The sequence below is a fragment of the Vigna angularis genome, chromosome 8 (genome assembly GCF_016808095.1).
Source record: "Vigna angularis cultivar LongXiaoDou No.4 chromosome 8, ASM1680809v1, whole genome shotgun sequence".
In the NCBI taxonomy this organism is placed as follows: Eukaryota; Viridiplantae; Streptophyta; class Magnoliopsida; order Fabales; family Fabaceae; genus Vigna; species Vigna angularis.
The window spans coordinates 29,801,952-29,817,969 of NC_068977.1; the positions used below are offsets into that span (position 1 = coordinate 29,801,952).

Below are 16,018 nucleotides of genomic sequence, written 5' to 3' on the forward strand. Positions count from 1 at the left end.
CTTGAAAAAACTGTTCACTGGAAAAGAAAAGGAGGGTACAAAGAAAAGGCCCATATTCAACTCATGAAAAATAAATGTGGGTTTTCTTTCAATAACAAATTGTGGAGAGTTGCTCCCTCCACCACCCCAAGTGTTCCCTACATCTTTTCATTATTTTTTTATTTCAAAAATATACGTTAATTTAATTTTTACCATTTAATTTTATTTACCTTTTTCAAAATTCTAAATCTTTTTACACCCTTTCACTTTTATCTTTCTCTAATCGCACACAAATTACTTTCTCTTTTTCTTTATTCTTCGCGCAGGATTGAGTTTTAAAAAGCAAAAAAAGAGTATGAAAGGTATCATAGTTTATGAATTTATTTCCTATTTTCTTGGATACAATAAGTACAAAAGTGAAACTTTTTGTGTGTAATGCTTCATAGGATTGGGTTGGAAAAAGCAAAGAAAGAGTTAACAGGAAGCATCAGAAGGGTATAGACTTCATCAGAAAATAAATGTGATCAGGAAAAACTAGTTTCTGCTTCTTTTAAATCAGGGCCTTCTGGATGTTTCCTGTTACCTTTACGGGTGTGCTTGAGTAATTCACTGCCCTTAGCAATAAGTTCTTGGCTCCAGACACCTAGAAAATTTTCTCCATTGAAAACTTCCCCGCTATCACTGGTGCTGGTGTTGCTAGTATTGTTGTTAATACTTTTACCACATAGTCCAATCGTCCTATGCCTCGCTTCAGTGGTGTAACTGTAGTTATATTCCATACCTCCTTCAAAGCTCTTGCTTTCAAGGTTGCCGCTCCTCGTAGAGTTGCACATGAAAGACAAAAAATACAAAAGCTGTGAATATAAAGAAACCAAAACATGAACATCAGACACATTCTATCCTTACGGTACCAAGAGACTAATTAACAAAGAAAAATCTGGTTGATACTTGACAGTTTAGACAGCATAATTAGTCATTTTTTTATGGTTAAGCTACCACAACATATTGTTAATATCTTTCAAATGCATTTTGGTGTGTACAACCTAATGGTCTTAATTTCTTGTTCTGAAAAAGTAGCCATTATTAAGAAATAGATTCCTAATGAGTGCAAAAGCTCTACTTGTGGTAGTTGCAACTGTAAGAGTAGTAATATCATAGAAAAGGATGTCAACATCCGTGAACGGATATTGACTTCCGTTTGTCTTTCAACGGATATCGATATTCGTTCAAGAATATAGACATCCGTTTAAAAACCAATCGCATATTCATATCCGTTTAAATATTACTGAAGGGTAAAAGAGGAATAGAGAGGTGTAGGAAGCACTGTGTGGTGGTGGAGGGAGTAACTCTCCAAATTGTGGGTATCCAGTTAGGTTAGGAAGGTTAAAATATCAGGTAAACATAAAAGAAGAGAAAAATGACCAGAAAATAAAATAAATAAGAAACAAAACTTAATAGAGAAATCTAATTTCTTTCATATCAAATGAAGAAACAAACTCATGTTTGAAAAGACCTTGAAATGGAAATTCTTAAGAAAATGAAAAAAGAAAAAGTCTTTCACAAATCATAACTGAGAGGAACATATCACTAATCAAATATCAAGGAGGGAATGAGGTTTTGTGAAAATTATGTTTATTATAGTTTTTCAATCATAATTGCTAAATATAGATATTTGTGTATTCTTATATAAAATAAAATATATAGTTATTGATTTTAAAAATGTGATCGAGTTTTTTCTTAAGTTTAAAAATGATTCCAGTCTTTGGATTTGTCTCAATTAGTTTTTTTAGTTATTTAAATATAAAAAATTGTGAAAAATAATATTCAAAAAATATAATTTTTATGTCTTTCAAAAAATATATTCAAAAGTTAGTATAAAAATCAGTTTTGATTTCTTTCCACTTAACTACCTTATATATAATTAATGAATCCAAGGTCAAATAAAACATGTATCATTAAATTACATATGATAATTTCCTTCTTCTTTTTTTCAAATTCTTTTTAAATCCCGGTATATTTTTGCATCCCCTCATTCATTAAATCAGTCTTATTGACGAGAAATATTTTTTTAATATTTTATTCTCGTTAACATTATAAAATTAAACTATATATAAATAAAAATAGGTTAAATATTTTTTTGTTCATTAACTTCCAGTAAAATTTGGAAATAATTCATTTTTTAAATTTTTATCTAATTTAGTTCCTAATTTTAAAAGTGTGTAGATTTAATCATTTTAACTCAATTCTATTAAATTTATTTCTTCAATTCATGTTAATTTTTGGAAATAGTTCATTTTCAAAAAATTTGTCTTATTTAATTTCTAACTTAAAAAATGTGTAGATTTAATCCTTTTAATTAAATTTTATTAAATTTATTTGATGTTTCAATTTATGATAGCATTTAGTTGTTTACATGGTTTGATACATCTATGCTTCAATATTAATTTATAAACACATTTAAAACATAAAAAAATTTGGTTAAAAAACTAAATTCAAACAATTTTAAAGATGGATTAAGTTGATCTAAAATTTTAAAAAATAACTAATTCTAACTTTTACTGAAAATTAAAAAACTAAAAACCTATTTATATCAATAAAAATTGACATGTTAAATAATACTTAAAGCAAATTCATTGTATTAGTAAAGCCTAAGCTCAAAAAAACGCAACAACAAAAAAATGTAAAGTTGGAAAGTACAGAGAATGAGATTGGTGAGTTCTTTAAATGAATATTTGTGTCACTTAATTTTTGAAAAGCTCCAAATCTTGAAGTTTAGTTAAGCTTTAATCAACCTCCAAACAGTTTTCTTCTTTGCCACATGAATGTTTTAATGCGTGAATGAGAAGTTAATTGCAATCACCAATACTGTAATTTTATTTAGGTTTAATTATAGTTTTAGATCCTGAAATTTTGAATAATCTAAATACTTAAAACATATTTCAGTTCTGCAATTTTGAATTTTTAAAGATGGTTTTGAAAAAAAATTCATTTTCTCTTTCAAATTTAGTAGCATCAAAATTAATTATTGAAAAAAGATGCTTCTTCTATGTTTGCTTTTAAGAGAAATTTGTTGGCATAACAATGTGCACATATTGATTGGAAATACACTAGCTAAGCGCATGCATATTCATTTTTCTTATAAAATAATTAATTTTTACAATTTGATTATATGTAGTTTTTATTTATTTTCCAAATAATTTTTATTTATTAAATTTAAAAACTGATTAAATTAAAAAAAATTATTAAATAAAAAATGATTAAATTTTAAAAAAAAAGTTATGCGGATAAAATTAAAAAAAGAAAAATAGACACAAAAGAAGGAATCTCTTTATATAATGCTAACGCAAACACAGGTTGTATCGTGCCTGTATGTCCATATTTTTTTACATAGTATTGTATTATAAGTTAATAATATATGTAAATTGATTAAGTTAATATATGAGAAAAAAATAATAACAGTAGTAAGAAGTAACTTAATATAGAAATTACAAATATAATAAAAAAATATAAAAGAGAAACAAATATATATCATCTTTATACATAAGTATAAACAATGGTGAAAATACACAAACTAGACGAATGTGTGTTCACTTTATGATAATAAAGATTAATAAACTGGTTAAAAAGTACTCAAATCTATAAAAATAATTAAATTTAAAAAAACGACCACTTAAATGATATAATTGATCAAATAACTATTTTAATTTAAAAAATTTTATTTAAAGGATTAAATTGAAAAACAACTAAACATCAAAAGTAAAAATCTTCTCTATATATAAATTCTCTATAGATATAAATTATTTTATTATTATTTATTTATTATTATTACTAGTAAAAATTCATGCACATTTATATTATCTTTTCTATACTCACAAAAAATAATGAAATTATAATTATAAAAAATAATTATAAAGGAATTTTATTATTTTATTATAAATAGCTATACTTTTTTAGGTGATTTTTATTTATTTAATTTTAAAAAATTGTTAAATTTAAAAAAGATTAAATAAAAATTATTAAATTTAAAAGAAAATTCAAAATTGAAAAAAAATGTCGGCACACAGCAAAGATAAATTAACTTTGATAAAAGTATAGATTATTCATTAATAATAATATTATTATTATTATTAATTGTTATATGTTCCTATATCTATTTGAATCATATGCCTAATGTAAGGACCTAATATGTTTTTTTATTATTTTAAAAGGGGATGGGGGAGCAATCAGTGCAGAGAAGCACCATTGTCATAATAAGGGGAAAATTTTGTTTTATTTGGAAGATGGGGAGCAAAAACGTCCGGGTTTTACTCTCATTGCTGGCACCATTCAACAAGCTGCAGACGTGGGAGATATAAGGGGGTACTGGGTTCTGAAATGGGAGAGAAATTCTTTCTGCAAATTGTGAGGGAGGTGAAGTTCAGAGTTGCTGGAGTTGCAAAGAAGCCTTGGTTCTCCAAGTCTTGAGGGAGATAATTTCAAAGATTCACAAAGGAAGTCTTCAAGAGGTAAGGGGAGTTAGATTTTTCGTTTGATTATTGAAATTTTACTGCCTTTGATGCAAATCTGGGAAGAAGGGGATGAAAGAAGGGGATGAAACTTGGGGTTTCTGGGTTCTGGAAAACCTGGTGCGATTCTGCAGAATCGCGCGTTCGTCCAAATTCTGGCTCGACCAATTAGTGGTCGGCCAAGTGAGCGTTCGATTTTGGTGTTACGAGAATTCGCGTTCGTCCTTAAATATTAAATCGAGCGTTCGTCCTAAAATATTAAATCGAGCGTTCGTCCTAAAATATTAAATTGAGCGTTCGTCCTGGTGAGTGTAGCGTTCGGTCAGGAGTTGATTTAGTACCGAACGGTCAGAATATATTTAGTAGCGTTCGGTCAGGAGTTGATTTAGTAAGTTAAGTTGAAATCATTCGTCCTCAGTTCTAGACGTTCGGCCAGTATTTTAGGTGTTCGGCAAAGTGATCTAGGTATTCAACCAAAACTCTAAACGTCCGTCAAAATAGTGTTCGGTTAAGTGGATTTCGACCTTAGCGTTCGGCATTATAGGGTTGATAATGTTTACTATTTGTCATAAATAGCGTTCGGTTTTGATGAGGTTTAATCTTTGAGCGTTCGTCCAAACATTGAGAAATTCGATATGGTGTTCAGTGGTCTAACGTTCGGCCTAGGTACTTGATATTAGCGTTCGACTCAGTAGTGTTGAATCCAACTTTGTGTTCGTCCTTGAGCGTTCGGCCAGCATGATTTGATCTCCTAGCGTTCGTTCTAGAAGTGTTCGGTCCATATGGTATTCGGTGAAATAGCGTTCGGCCTAAGAATTCAATCCAAGCGTTCGGCCTAAGTATCAATCTCAGCGTTCGGCCTGATAGTGTGTTCGGTGAAATAGCGTTCGGCCTAAGTATCAATCTCAGCGTTCGGCCTGATAGTTTGTTCGGTGAAATAGCGTTCGGCCTATTGGTAAATAGCGTTCGTCCAATACCGTTCGGCGAATAACGATCGTCCAAATAGTAGTGTTGGGTTTTAAGTTCATTTTCTCTCAATTGAATTATGTGCAAAATGTTTGGAATATATATATACTGTGATGTGAATTATGTGAAAAGTATGAGATATGTTGGATTTACTGTGATAATACGGTACTTTCTGGTTATTCATGACTTGAGATAAGGTTTAAAGTAACAATATGATTCATGAACGTAATTCCATGATCCTCAAGGAGAGGATACATGGTGGTGTTTTGGGGTTGTATAGAATGATTACATGGTAACTCAGTTTTGGGGGTCATCCTGAAACTCCAATGGTCCTTCTTCTCATGTAGAGAGGATTGAACCATGTGGTGAGGAGTAGCATAAGGTCCTAGTCTTGGGTGCTTCCATATGATCCAAGGTGAGTGATAACGGATTAACCTCGTGACTGTGGTCGGGCGGTAGTGCCCAAAGTTCCATCGGGCGGTAGTGCCCAAAGTTTCACCAGGCGGTAGTGCCAGGGCGGTAGTGCCCAAGTTCCATAAAGCCACCACGAGTGCAAGACCCACCATAGCTCGGTAATCATTCTAGTCCGGACGAGTCGGTCTATAAAGCAACAAGTCGGGGTATAAAGTAACAAGTCTTGTGATGTCGGTTTACCATGTTTAGATGATTTTTGCATGTCGTGTGAGATTATATAACATGCTTTTTATATCTAGCTCACCCTTGCCTGTTTGTATTGCTTGTGTATGTTTCTTTGGCGATGATCATCCACTTGGATGGGAGCAGATGGCGGGGAGGATACCTTGGAAACAGCTCTTGATGGGGATGGCAGTGATGCAGCTTAGATTTTCTAGTTTTTATTTCGTGAACTCGTTTTATTTGGAAGAACATTTTGTGTATCCTAAGTTTTAAAATTCTCCGTAAGTTCCATGGAGAAAATTTTAATACTCTAGTTGTCATTTCCGCACTATTCTAAGGATGACTGTAATCCTTAACAACTCTTGACTGCTTTCCTATATTATGCATGATGACGTCTTTATTATATATGCATGACGAATATAATTGGGATGTCACATTTATGGTATCAGAGCAGTTCTTCCTTAGAAACATGTAGGTTGTGGGTGTGCACTGTCTGCAATTGTGTTTTCTGGTCTTTGTGTAAGAAGTTATATAAGTTTATTTGAGTTGGATTAATAGACTTTCTCTCTGTGTGAACAGAAAATGTCATCTAGATCTCCTCCTTCCTCAGATGTTGATCTGTCTGACTCTAATCAGATGTTGAATGCGGTGCTTCAAGCATTGCAACGACAGAATGCTGCATTGGTTCAGCAGAACACCATTGCAATACAAAATTTGGAAGCTGCCAGAGTATCGGCTGAGAATGCTAGAGTATCATCTGAGAATACTCAAAGGCAGTTCATGGATGTGTTGACTAGTGCTAGGACTCCTTCAAGTGTTTCTTCCGTGGTTATTCCTACGCAAGAGTGGAGTTTGGAAAGCTTTCTCCAACATCATTCAGCCCGATTCACTGGAAAATGTAGCCTTGACGAAGCTGATCATTGGTTTAGGGACATGGAAAGAATCTATGAGGCTAAAGGGTGTCCTGATGAGAAGAAACTTGCCTACACCCAGTATCTATTGACCGGGGAAGCTGGCCACTGGTGGAGCAGCATGAGGATGATATTGGAAAGGAGTGAGACTCCTATTACTTGGAAGCTATTTAGGGTCAAGTTCTACACTGAGTATTTCCTGACAGTGTCAAATTTGCCAAAGAAGTAGAATTTCTGGAGCTAGTACAGGGCAACAAAACAGTATCAGAATATGCTGATCGTTTCAAACATCTGCTCCGCTTCAACACTATGGCGGTAGATGAAGAGTGGCAATGCAGGAAATTCGAAAACGGCTTGAGAGGTGATATCAAGCTACTTGTGAAGGGGTTACGCATTAGAGAGTTTTCTGCTCTGGTGGAGATGGCTCGTGACATGGAGAAGAATAAGAAGGAATCTGAGGGACCTCAGAAACAACAGAGCCAACCACTAAGGGTTGGTGGACCCATGATATCTAGGGGAGGCTCCATTTCTAGGAGTACCCCTTTCTCTAGACCTACTTCCTCTGGGTCTAGGGGTTCTTCCTCTCAGTTATCGGGGCGATCCAGTTTTGCCAGTTCCGTTAGATGCTTCAAGTGTGGTGGACCACACCTCCAGATTTCTTGCCCTCAGTTAGAAGGGTATAGGAGGTGTAATATCTGCAGGCAAGAGGGACACTATGCTAGAGACTGTCCTACTACTAGGAGGGCAGGAGCACAGCCACGCCAGACTGACAGATCTATTCAGAGGGGTGGGCACAGACCTCAGGCAACCGGGAGAGTTTATGCGTTGACTGGGGCTGAGGCAACCAGTGCAGGTAATTTAATTGTCAACAGTTGCTTGTTATTTGGAGTTTTGTGTGTGACGTTGTTTGATTCGGGGGCGACACATTCTTGTGTCTAAGGCTTGTGTGGAGAGGCTTGGTTTAGTTGTCAAAGAGCTTCCGTGTGATCTGGTGGTGTCTACACTAGCAGCTGGGTTAGTCAGGACATCTAATGTGTGCTCCAAATGTCCTCTTGAGGTAGAAGGGCGCAGGTTCAGAGTGAACCTAATCTGCTTACCTCTGCAGGGGCTAGAGGTAATTCTGGGAATGGATTGGTTAGCAGCCAATCGTATTCTTTTAGATTGCGGTGGTAAGAAGTTAATATTTCCCAAAGGAGAGGAAGACTTGTCGTTATCACTCGGTGTATTAAGGCAAGACATCTTCGAGGGCGCCAGCTGCTTCCTAATCATGTTTCACATGGATGGGAATTCTAATTTAAACTCTTCAGCGCTTGAGAACCAGAGTGTAGACCTTCTGGTTGTGAATGACTTCATTAGATCTGAGGTCGGGTTATCATTAGATCTTAGTAAAAGCGGATGATGTGCAGAAGACGGCGTTCAGGTCTAGATATGGTCACTACGAGTATGTGGTTATGCCTTTTGGTGTGACTAATGCTCCGGCCATTTTCATGGACTATATGAATCGAATTTTCAGACCCTTCTTGGACAAGTTTGTGGTGGTGTTTATAGATGATATACTTGTCTATTCTAAGACTCGAGAAGAACATGAAGATCACCTTAGGGCAGTGCTGGAAGTGCTGAGAGAAAGAAAATTATATGCCAAGTTGTCCAAGTGTGAGTTTTGGATGGAAGAGGTTCCTTTTCTTGGACATGTGATTTCAGCTGGAGGAATTTTTGTTGACCCTGCTAAGATGCAAGCAGTACTTCAGTGGGAAAGACCTAAAATTGTTACTGAGGTCAGGAGCTTCGTGGGTTTAGCGGGCTACTATCGCCGTTTTATTGAGAATTTTTCTCGGATTGTGGCGCCGTTGACACAACTGACTGGGAAGGATCAACCTTTTGTTTGGACAGATCGTTGCGAGACTAGCTTCCAAGAGCTAAAGAACAGATTGACTAGTGCACCAGTTTTGGTTATCCCTGACACAGGTAAACCTTTTGAAGTTTTTTGTGATGCCTCTCATCAGGGATTAGGGTGTGTACTGATGCAGGAAAAGAAAGTAGTGGCATATGCATCAAGACAACTCAAGGTTCATGAGAGGAATTATCCCACTCATGACTTGGAGTTGGCAGCTGTGGTATTTGCTTTGAAGATTTGGAGACACTACCTGTATGGCGCGTAATTTCAGGTGTTCAGTGATCATAAGAGCCTGAAATACCTCTTTGATCAGAAAGAGCTTAATATGAGGCAAAGGCGATGGATGGAGTTTCTTAAAGATTTTGACTTTGATCTCCTTTATCACCCTAGGAAGGCTAATGTGGTGCCGGATGCATTAAGCAGGAAGTCAGTGCATATTTCAGCCTTAATGATCAGAGAGCTAAAGTTGGTAAAAAGCTTCAGAGATTTGAGGTTGCAGGTACAATTTGAAGTTGACAACATCAGATGCAGTAATTTGGTGGTGTCCAATGACTTGTTGAAGCGTATTAAAGAAGAGCAGTCGAAGGATGTTGAGCTCCAAACGTCCTCCAGTTTGATTGGGACTGATCAAGGAAAAGATTTTGCCTTGGGGGCTGATGGTATCTTAAGGTTCAAAGGCAGAGTCTGTATCCCTAGCAATTCTGAAATGAAGAGGTTAATCCTTGAGGAGGGTCATAAAAGCCGTTTTAGCATGCATCCTGACATGACTAAAATGTATCAAGACCTCAAGGAGTCTTTTTGGTGGTCCGGTATGAAGAGAGATGTAGCTCAGTTTGTTGCGTCATGTTTAACGTGTCAGAAGGCTAAGATCGAGCATCAGAGACCGGGAGGTTTGTTGCAACCATTAGAAATTCCAGAGTGAAAATGGGATAGCATCGCTATGGACTTTGTTACTCATTTGCCACGCACTATCCGAAGACATAATGCAATATGGGTAATAGTGGACCGATTGACCAAGAGTGCCCACTTCTTGGCAATTGATTTGAGGATGTCTATGGCGAGGTTGGCGCAACTGTATGTTAAGGAGATAGTGAGGTTACATGGGGTGCCTTCGAGTATTGTATCAGATAGAGATCCGAGGTTCACATCCAGGTTTTGGCAAACCCTTCAGAGTGAGATGGGAATCAGACTTTAGATGAGCTCGGCTTCTCATCCCCAAACAGATGGACAGTCTGAGCGGACGATCCAATCGCTTGAAAATTTGTTGAGGACTTGCATTTTGGACCACCTAGGGGTATGGGATGAGATATTGCCACTGGTTGATTTCACTTACAACAACAGCTATCAAGCCAGTATCGGTATGGCTCCATTTGAAGCCCTGTATAGGAGACGTTGTAGAATACCTTTGTGTTGGTTTCAAGAAGGAGAGTATGTGTTAACAGGGCCAGAGATAGTTCAACAGACTACAGAGAAAGTAAAGCTCATACAGGCGAGGATGCGGGCATCTCAAAATAGGCAGAAGTCCTATGCTGATCAAAGGCGCAGGCCGTTGGAGTTTGTAGCTGGGGACCATGTGTTTCTCCGAGTGACTCCGACTACCGGTGTAGGGAGAGCAATTCGGGCTAGGAAGTTGTCTCCTAAGTATCTTGGCCCCTATCAGATCCTACGACGTATAGGGCCGGTAGCTTATGAGATAGTCATGCCACCCCAGTTAGCAAACTTGCATCCGGTGTTCCATGTATCTCAGCTGAGAAAATATGTGTCTGATTCTTCTCATATACTTGAAGTTGAAAATGTGCAAGTTAGAGAGGATTTGTCAGTGGAAGTACAACCCGTAAGGATTGAAGAGAGCCAAAACAAACAACTTAGAGGGAGAACTGTCAAACTCGTCAAGGTCATCTGGGATGGTAGAATAGGCGACTCCACATGGGAATTAGAGGATGAGATGAAAGAAGCATACCCCCACTTATTTCTATGAGCGCAATTTTCGAGGACGAAAATTTTTGTGTTGGGGAGAATGTAAGGACCTAATATGTTTTTTTATTATTTTAAAAGGGGATGGGGGGAGCAATCAGTGCAGAGAAGCACCATTGCCATAATAAGAGGAAAATTTTGTTTTATTTGGAAGATGGGGAGCAAAAACGTCCGGGTATTACTCTCATTGCTGGCACCATTCAACAAGCTACAGACGTGGGAGATATAAGGGGGTACTGGGTTCTGAAATGGGAGAGAAATTCTTTCTGCAAATTGTGAGGGAGGTGAAGTTCAGAGTTGCTGGAGTTGCAAAGAAGCCTTGGTTCTGCAAGTCTTGAGGGAGATAATTTCAAAGATTCACAAAAGAAGTCTTCAAGAGGTAAGGGGAGTTAGATTTTTCGTTTGATTATTGAAATTTTACTGCCTTTGATGCAAATCTGGAAAGAAGGGGATGAAACTTGGGGTTTCTGGGTTCTGGAATACCTGGTGCGATTCTGCAGAATCGCGCGTTCGTCCAAATTCTGGCTCGACCAATTAGTGGTCGGCCAAGTGAGCGTTCGGTTTTGGTGTTACGAGAATTCGCGTTCGTCCTTAAATATTAAATCGAGCGTTCGTCCTAAAATATTAAATCGAGCGTTCGTCCTAAAATATTAAATTGAGCGTTCGTCCTGGTGAGTGTAGCGTTCGGTCAGGAGTTGATTTAGTACCGAACGGTCAGAATATATTTAGTAGCGTTCGGTCAGGAGTTGATTTAGTAAGTTAAGTTGAAATCATTCGTCCTCAGTTCTAGACGTTCGGCCAGTATTTTAGGTGTTCGGCAAAGTGATCTAGGTATTCAACCAAGACTCTAAACGTCCGTCAAAATAGTGTTCGGTTAAGTGGATTTCGACCTTAGCGTTTGGCATTATAGGGTTGATAATGTTTACTATTTGTCATAAATAGCGTTCGGTTTTGATGAGGTTTAATCTTTGAGCGTTCGTCCAAACATTGAGAAATTCGTTATGGTGTTCAGTGGTCTAACGTTCGGCCTAGGTACTTGATATTAGCGTTCGACTCAGTAGTGTTGAATCCAACTTTGTGTTCGTCCTTGAGCGTTCGGCCAACATGATTTGATCTCCTAGCGTTCGTTCTAGAAGTGTTCGGTCCATATGGTATTCGGTGAAATAGCGTTCGGCCTAAGAATTCAATCCAAGCGTTCGGCCTGATAGTTTGTTCGGTGAAATAGCGTTCGGCCTATTGGTAAATAGCGTTCGTCCAATACCGTTCGGCGAATAACGTTCGTCCAAATAGTAGTGTTGGGTTTTAAGTTCATTTTCTCTGAATTGAATTATGTGCAAAATGTTTGGAATATATATATACTGTGATGTGAATTATGTGAAAAGTATGAGGTATGTTGGATTTATTGTGATAATACGGTACTTTCTGGTTATTCATGACTTGGGATAAGGTTTAAAGTAACAATATGATTCATGAACGTAATTCCATGATCCTCAAGGAGAGGATACATGGTGGTGTTTTGGGGTTGTATAGAATGATTACATGGTAGCTCAGTTTTGGGGGTCATCCTGAAACTCCAATGGTCCTTCTTCTCATGTAGAGAGGATTGAACCATGTGGTGAGGAGTAGCAGGAGGTCCTAGTCTTGGGTGCTTCCATATGATCCAAGGTGAGTGATAACGGATTAACCTCGTGACTGTGGCCGGGCGGTAGTGCCCAAAGTTCCACCGGGCGGTAGTGCCCAAAGTTTCACCAGGCGGTAGTGCCCAAAGTTTCACCAGGCGGTAGTGCCAGGGCGGTAGTGCCCAAGTTCCATAAAGCCACCACGAGTGCAAGACCCGCCATAGCTCGGTAATCATTCTAGTCCGGACGAGTCGGTCTATAAAGCAACAAGTCGGGGTATAAAGTAACAAGTCTTGTGATGTCGGTTTACCATGTTTGGATGATTTTTGCATGTCGTGTGAGATTATATAACATGCTTTTTATATCTAGCTCACCCTTGCTTATTTGTATTGCTTGTGTATGTTTCTTTGGCGATGATCATCCACTTGGATGGGAGCAGATGGCGGGGAGGATACCTTGGAAACAGCTCTTGATGGGGATGGCAGTGATGCAGCTTAGATTTTCTAGTTTTTATTTCGTGAACTCGTTTTATTTGGAAGAACATTTTGTATATCCTAAGTTTTAAAATTCTCCGTAAGTTCCATGGAGAAAATTTTAATACTCTAGTTGTCATTTCCGCACTATTCTAAGGATGACTATAATCCTTAACAACTCTTGACTGCTTTCCTATATTATGCATGATGACGTCTTTATTATACATGCATGATGAATATAATTGGGATGTCACACCTAAACCTCTCAATGTTTTCGGGATATATACTTTTCTATTGTTTATTGACCAAAGTGGGTAAGATTGAGTGAGCAGAATAATTTGAAAATGTTTTTAAAATTGGAAAGTTTATATTGTTGATTAAAGCAAATAAATTAAAAATACTATGCCATCTTAATAACATAGCATGTGAAACAACAATATGTAGAACATTGGGCCTCAAGGATCTTTGGAAGCCCAACAAAGGATAGTTTAGTAAAATGAAAAAATGGAATATTGTAGTATCGATGTTAGTATTAATACAAAATATAAAATGGGTTGGCAGTATGGTTATATATAGCCACAGCTTTAAAGTAGCTTTTGAAAAGCAAATGTTGTTGTTTTGGCATCCACACGTCTGCTCCAAAGTCTTGGCATTAAATTCATCATTGTGTTAGAGAATATGAGAAGCAATTATGGCACAACATGCACCCATAATGTACCAATGTTTTCTTTAAATAAAATCACATCATTCACCAAAGTGCTTGTAGGGGCCAATGCCTAACCCATTTCTTCATCCTATCAAATCTCACCAAAAGGATTCCACCATAATTCAAACTATATTTCACCCACTTACATTAGAAAAAATAAATAATGAAATGTGTAACTATAAATTTATTGATAGATTGATAATGATATAATAATGAATTAGGTTTTATATTATTTAAACATATTTTAAGAAGTGAATTTTAAGATTTATTTAATTTTACAAAATCAATTTATAAAATAATATTTACTTTATATTTATACATTATAAACTTGTTTTCTCTTTATTGGATTTTAAAAAAGTTTAAAATTTACTTCTTTTTTAATATGATGAAGGTGGTCCGTGGACAGAATGATATGTGAAGTTTTTGACAAAGGGAACATTTACATTGGGGTGTTTCCCTGTCTGGCCAGAAACACATAGAACATCATTAATGGGTGTGTCGTGTTATTGGGTAGTGGAGTAGCATCTCTCACATCACCAAATCGATTATCAAACTCTCAAACCCTAAGCTTTGTACTTTACATTCGTGGAGCGATATACCCTTTTGCTCTTTCATAATATTTATGGAACTTTGCATCTGACGTCATATATTTATATATATTTTTTTTAATTCCTAGAAATGATAACATGTCTTGTTAGTTAAAAATGCTTAAGAATGGCTAATCCATCGTATATAAATTGATAGTAATGAATTCACATCAAACAAGAAATGTATAACCTAAGTGGGCAATGCGTGTGAAATATACTTACTGGGTTCAATTCATCCTATCAATCTCTATAGAAAATTGATGCAGTAAAGTATATAGGTGAATAACCCTTTTTTGGATGTAAACATGATTAGACTCACATCAAATTTATCACTAATTCATTTCTCATACATTTAGTAAAGAGAAAACTTCTTATGTATTCATTAAAGAACATGGGATCCTTTTCTTTTTATCTTCATCAGCAGATCTATTTACAAAAAAATCTATATATATTTTTTATTAAAAATATAAACTTTAATTAAAAAAAACATACAATTTCATTTTATACATCACTATGAACATTCATTTTCTACGAACGAATTTAACTTTTCTTTCATTTTGATCTCAAAAGATCGTATATCCAACTTTCTGCATTTTAAAGACAAAATGATGCAAAACTTTAGTCTAAAAAAACACAAAAAAAGAAACATAAATTCGTAATTGAGTTTTAAATATTTGAAACTATGTTCTCTACACCAACGTGCACCCTTTTTTCTTTACATAATTTTTTTAATCCAACTCTGATGCAAATGCATAGTTCTTATTTTCTAAATAAAAACAAAAGCTTTATATCGAACCAATCATCCAAAGTTAACATTACATATATTATGTAAATGCTTATATCCACAAGTTAATCAAGATAACGATGTTAAGTTAGAAAGAATCAATTTTAGTGTTTAAAATTCTCAAAGATGATATAATTGTTCTAGAAGTGTCATAAGGTTCCAGCTATTCAACTTACCTTCATGCATGATATCTTGCAACACATCAACAACATTTTGTCATTATCGTTAATTAGTGACCCTTTTCATAATACCAACTCACATGAATATATCTTGAAACATACGAAAGATTTTCAAATATAAATAAAACCACGTACACATGTAATGTTACACAAAACTGTATAAAATACAGCAGCAAATGAAAACACGACCACACAAATAATGTTAAGAAAAGTGTGAGAATCACGAAGTCGTCATGGTTGCCATAATCATTTTGATCAGTACCTTGCAAATGGCACCATTTGTTTATAACAATCTGATATAGAAAAGGTGGCATTGACTTTTGGCGTAACAAATGATGACAAATAAACCTACCCATTTTCTCTCTTCCCTCTGCATATGGCTATGTACAATGATTAATCATTGTTGAGTTGAGATGTCAAGGGTAATTGATTACAACCATCACCAGCTGGCTTTCTGGTTCACAACATTTAATTCGGCTAAGACACCATTTTCTGGTCCATAAACTATTTACACACCACACAATTTAACAATCAAAAGAGAAAAACTTTACCAAAATGTAAGGACCAGGTGCAACCAACACGTGTCACACTAAAGTAAAGTACAAAATTGCATGAAATGAGTAATGATAGAATTAGAAGCAAGTTCATCAGTTGTCATGAAAATTATCAAAATTCACACTAAGCACAACTCAAGCTTAATTCATAACATATGTACTTTACTTATTTAAGAATAACCCACATTGTCTTACAAGACTGTTATACCATAAATGTTAGTTTCAAAGTAAAGCATTAAACAGTATGTATT

The 16,018-nt window shown here is 35.9% G+C and overlaps 2 protein-coding genes across 2 annotated transcripts; both read left to right on the forward strand.

The window, feature by feature from the left end:
* Positions 1 to 7,306: 7,306 nt before the first annotated feature.
* Positions 7,307 to 8,396, forward strand: LOC108344136 (uncharacterized). The gene is made up of 2 exons (XM_017582604.1): positions 7,307 to 7,850; positions 7,963 to 8,396. Exons 1-2 carry the CDS (start codon positions 7,307 to 7,309, stop codon positions 8,394 to 8,396), a joined length of 978 nt encoding a protein of 325 aa, XP_017438093.1.
* A 1,855-nt stretch (positions 8,397 to 10,251) lies between these two features.
* Positions 10,252 to 10,869, forward strand: LOC108344135 (uncharacterized). The gene has a single exon (XM_017582603.1). The coding sequence runs from the start codon at positions 10,252 to 10,254 to the stop codon at positions 10,867 to 10,869; it is 618 nt and encodes a 205-aa protein (XP_017438092.1).
* Positions 10,870 to 16,018: the final 5,149 nt, after the last annotated feature.

What these genes read in the sequence shown, in the direction of transcription:
- LOC108344136 (XM_017582604.1), top strand. Translation starts at nt 7,307, where the DNA reads ATGGCGGTAGATGAAGAGTGGCAATGCAGGAAATTCGAAAACGGCTTG. An exon ending in GGCTGAGGCAACCAGTGCAG is followed by an intron (nt 7,851 to 7,962) that starts GTAATTTAATTG and finishes GGCTTGGTTTAG; the next exon opens with TTGTCAAAGAGCTTCCGTGT.
- LOC108344135 (XM_017582603.1), top strand. Translation starts at nt 10,252, where the DNA reads ATGGCTCCATTTGAAGCCCTGTATAGGAGACGTTGTAGAATACCTTTG.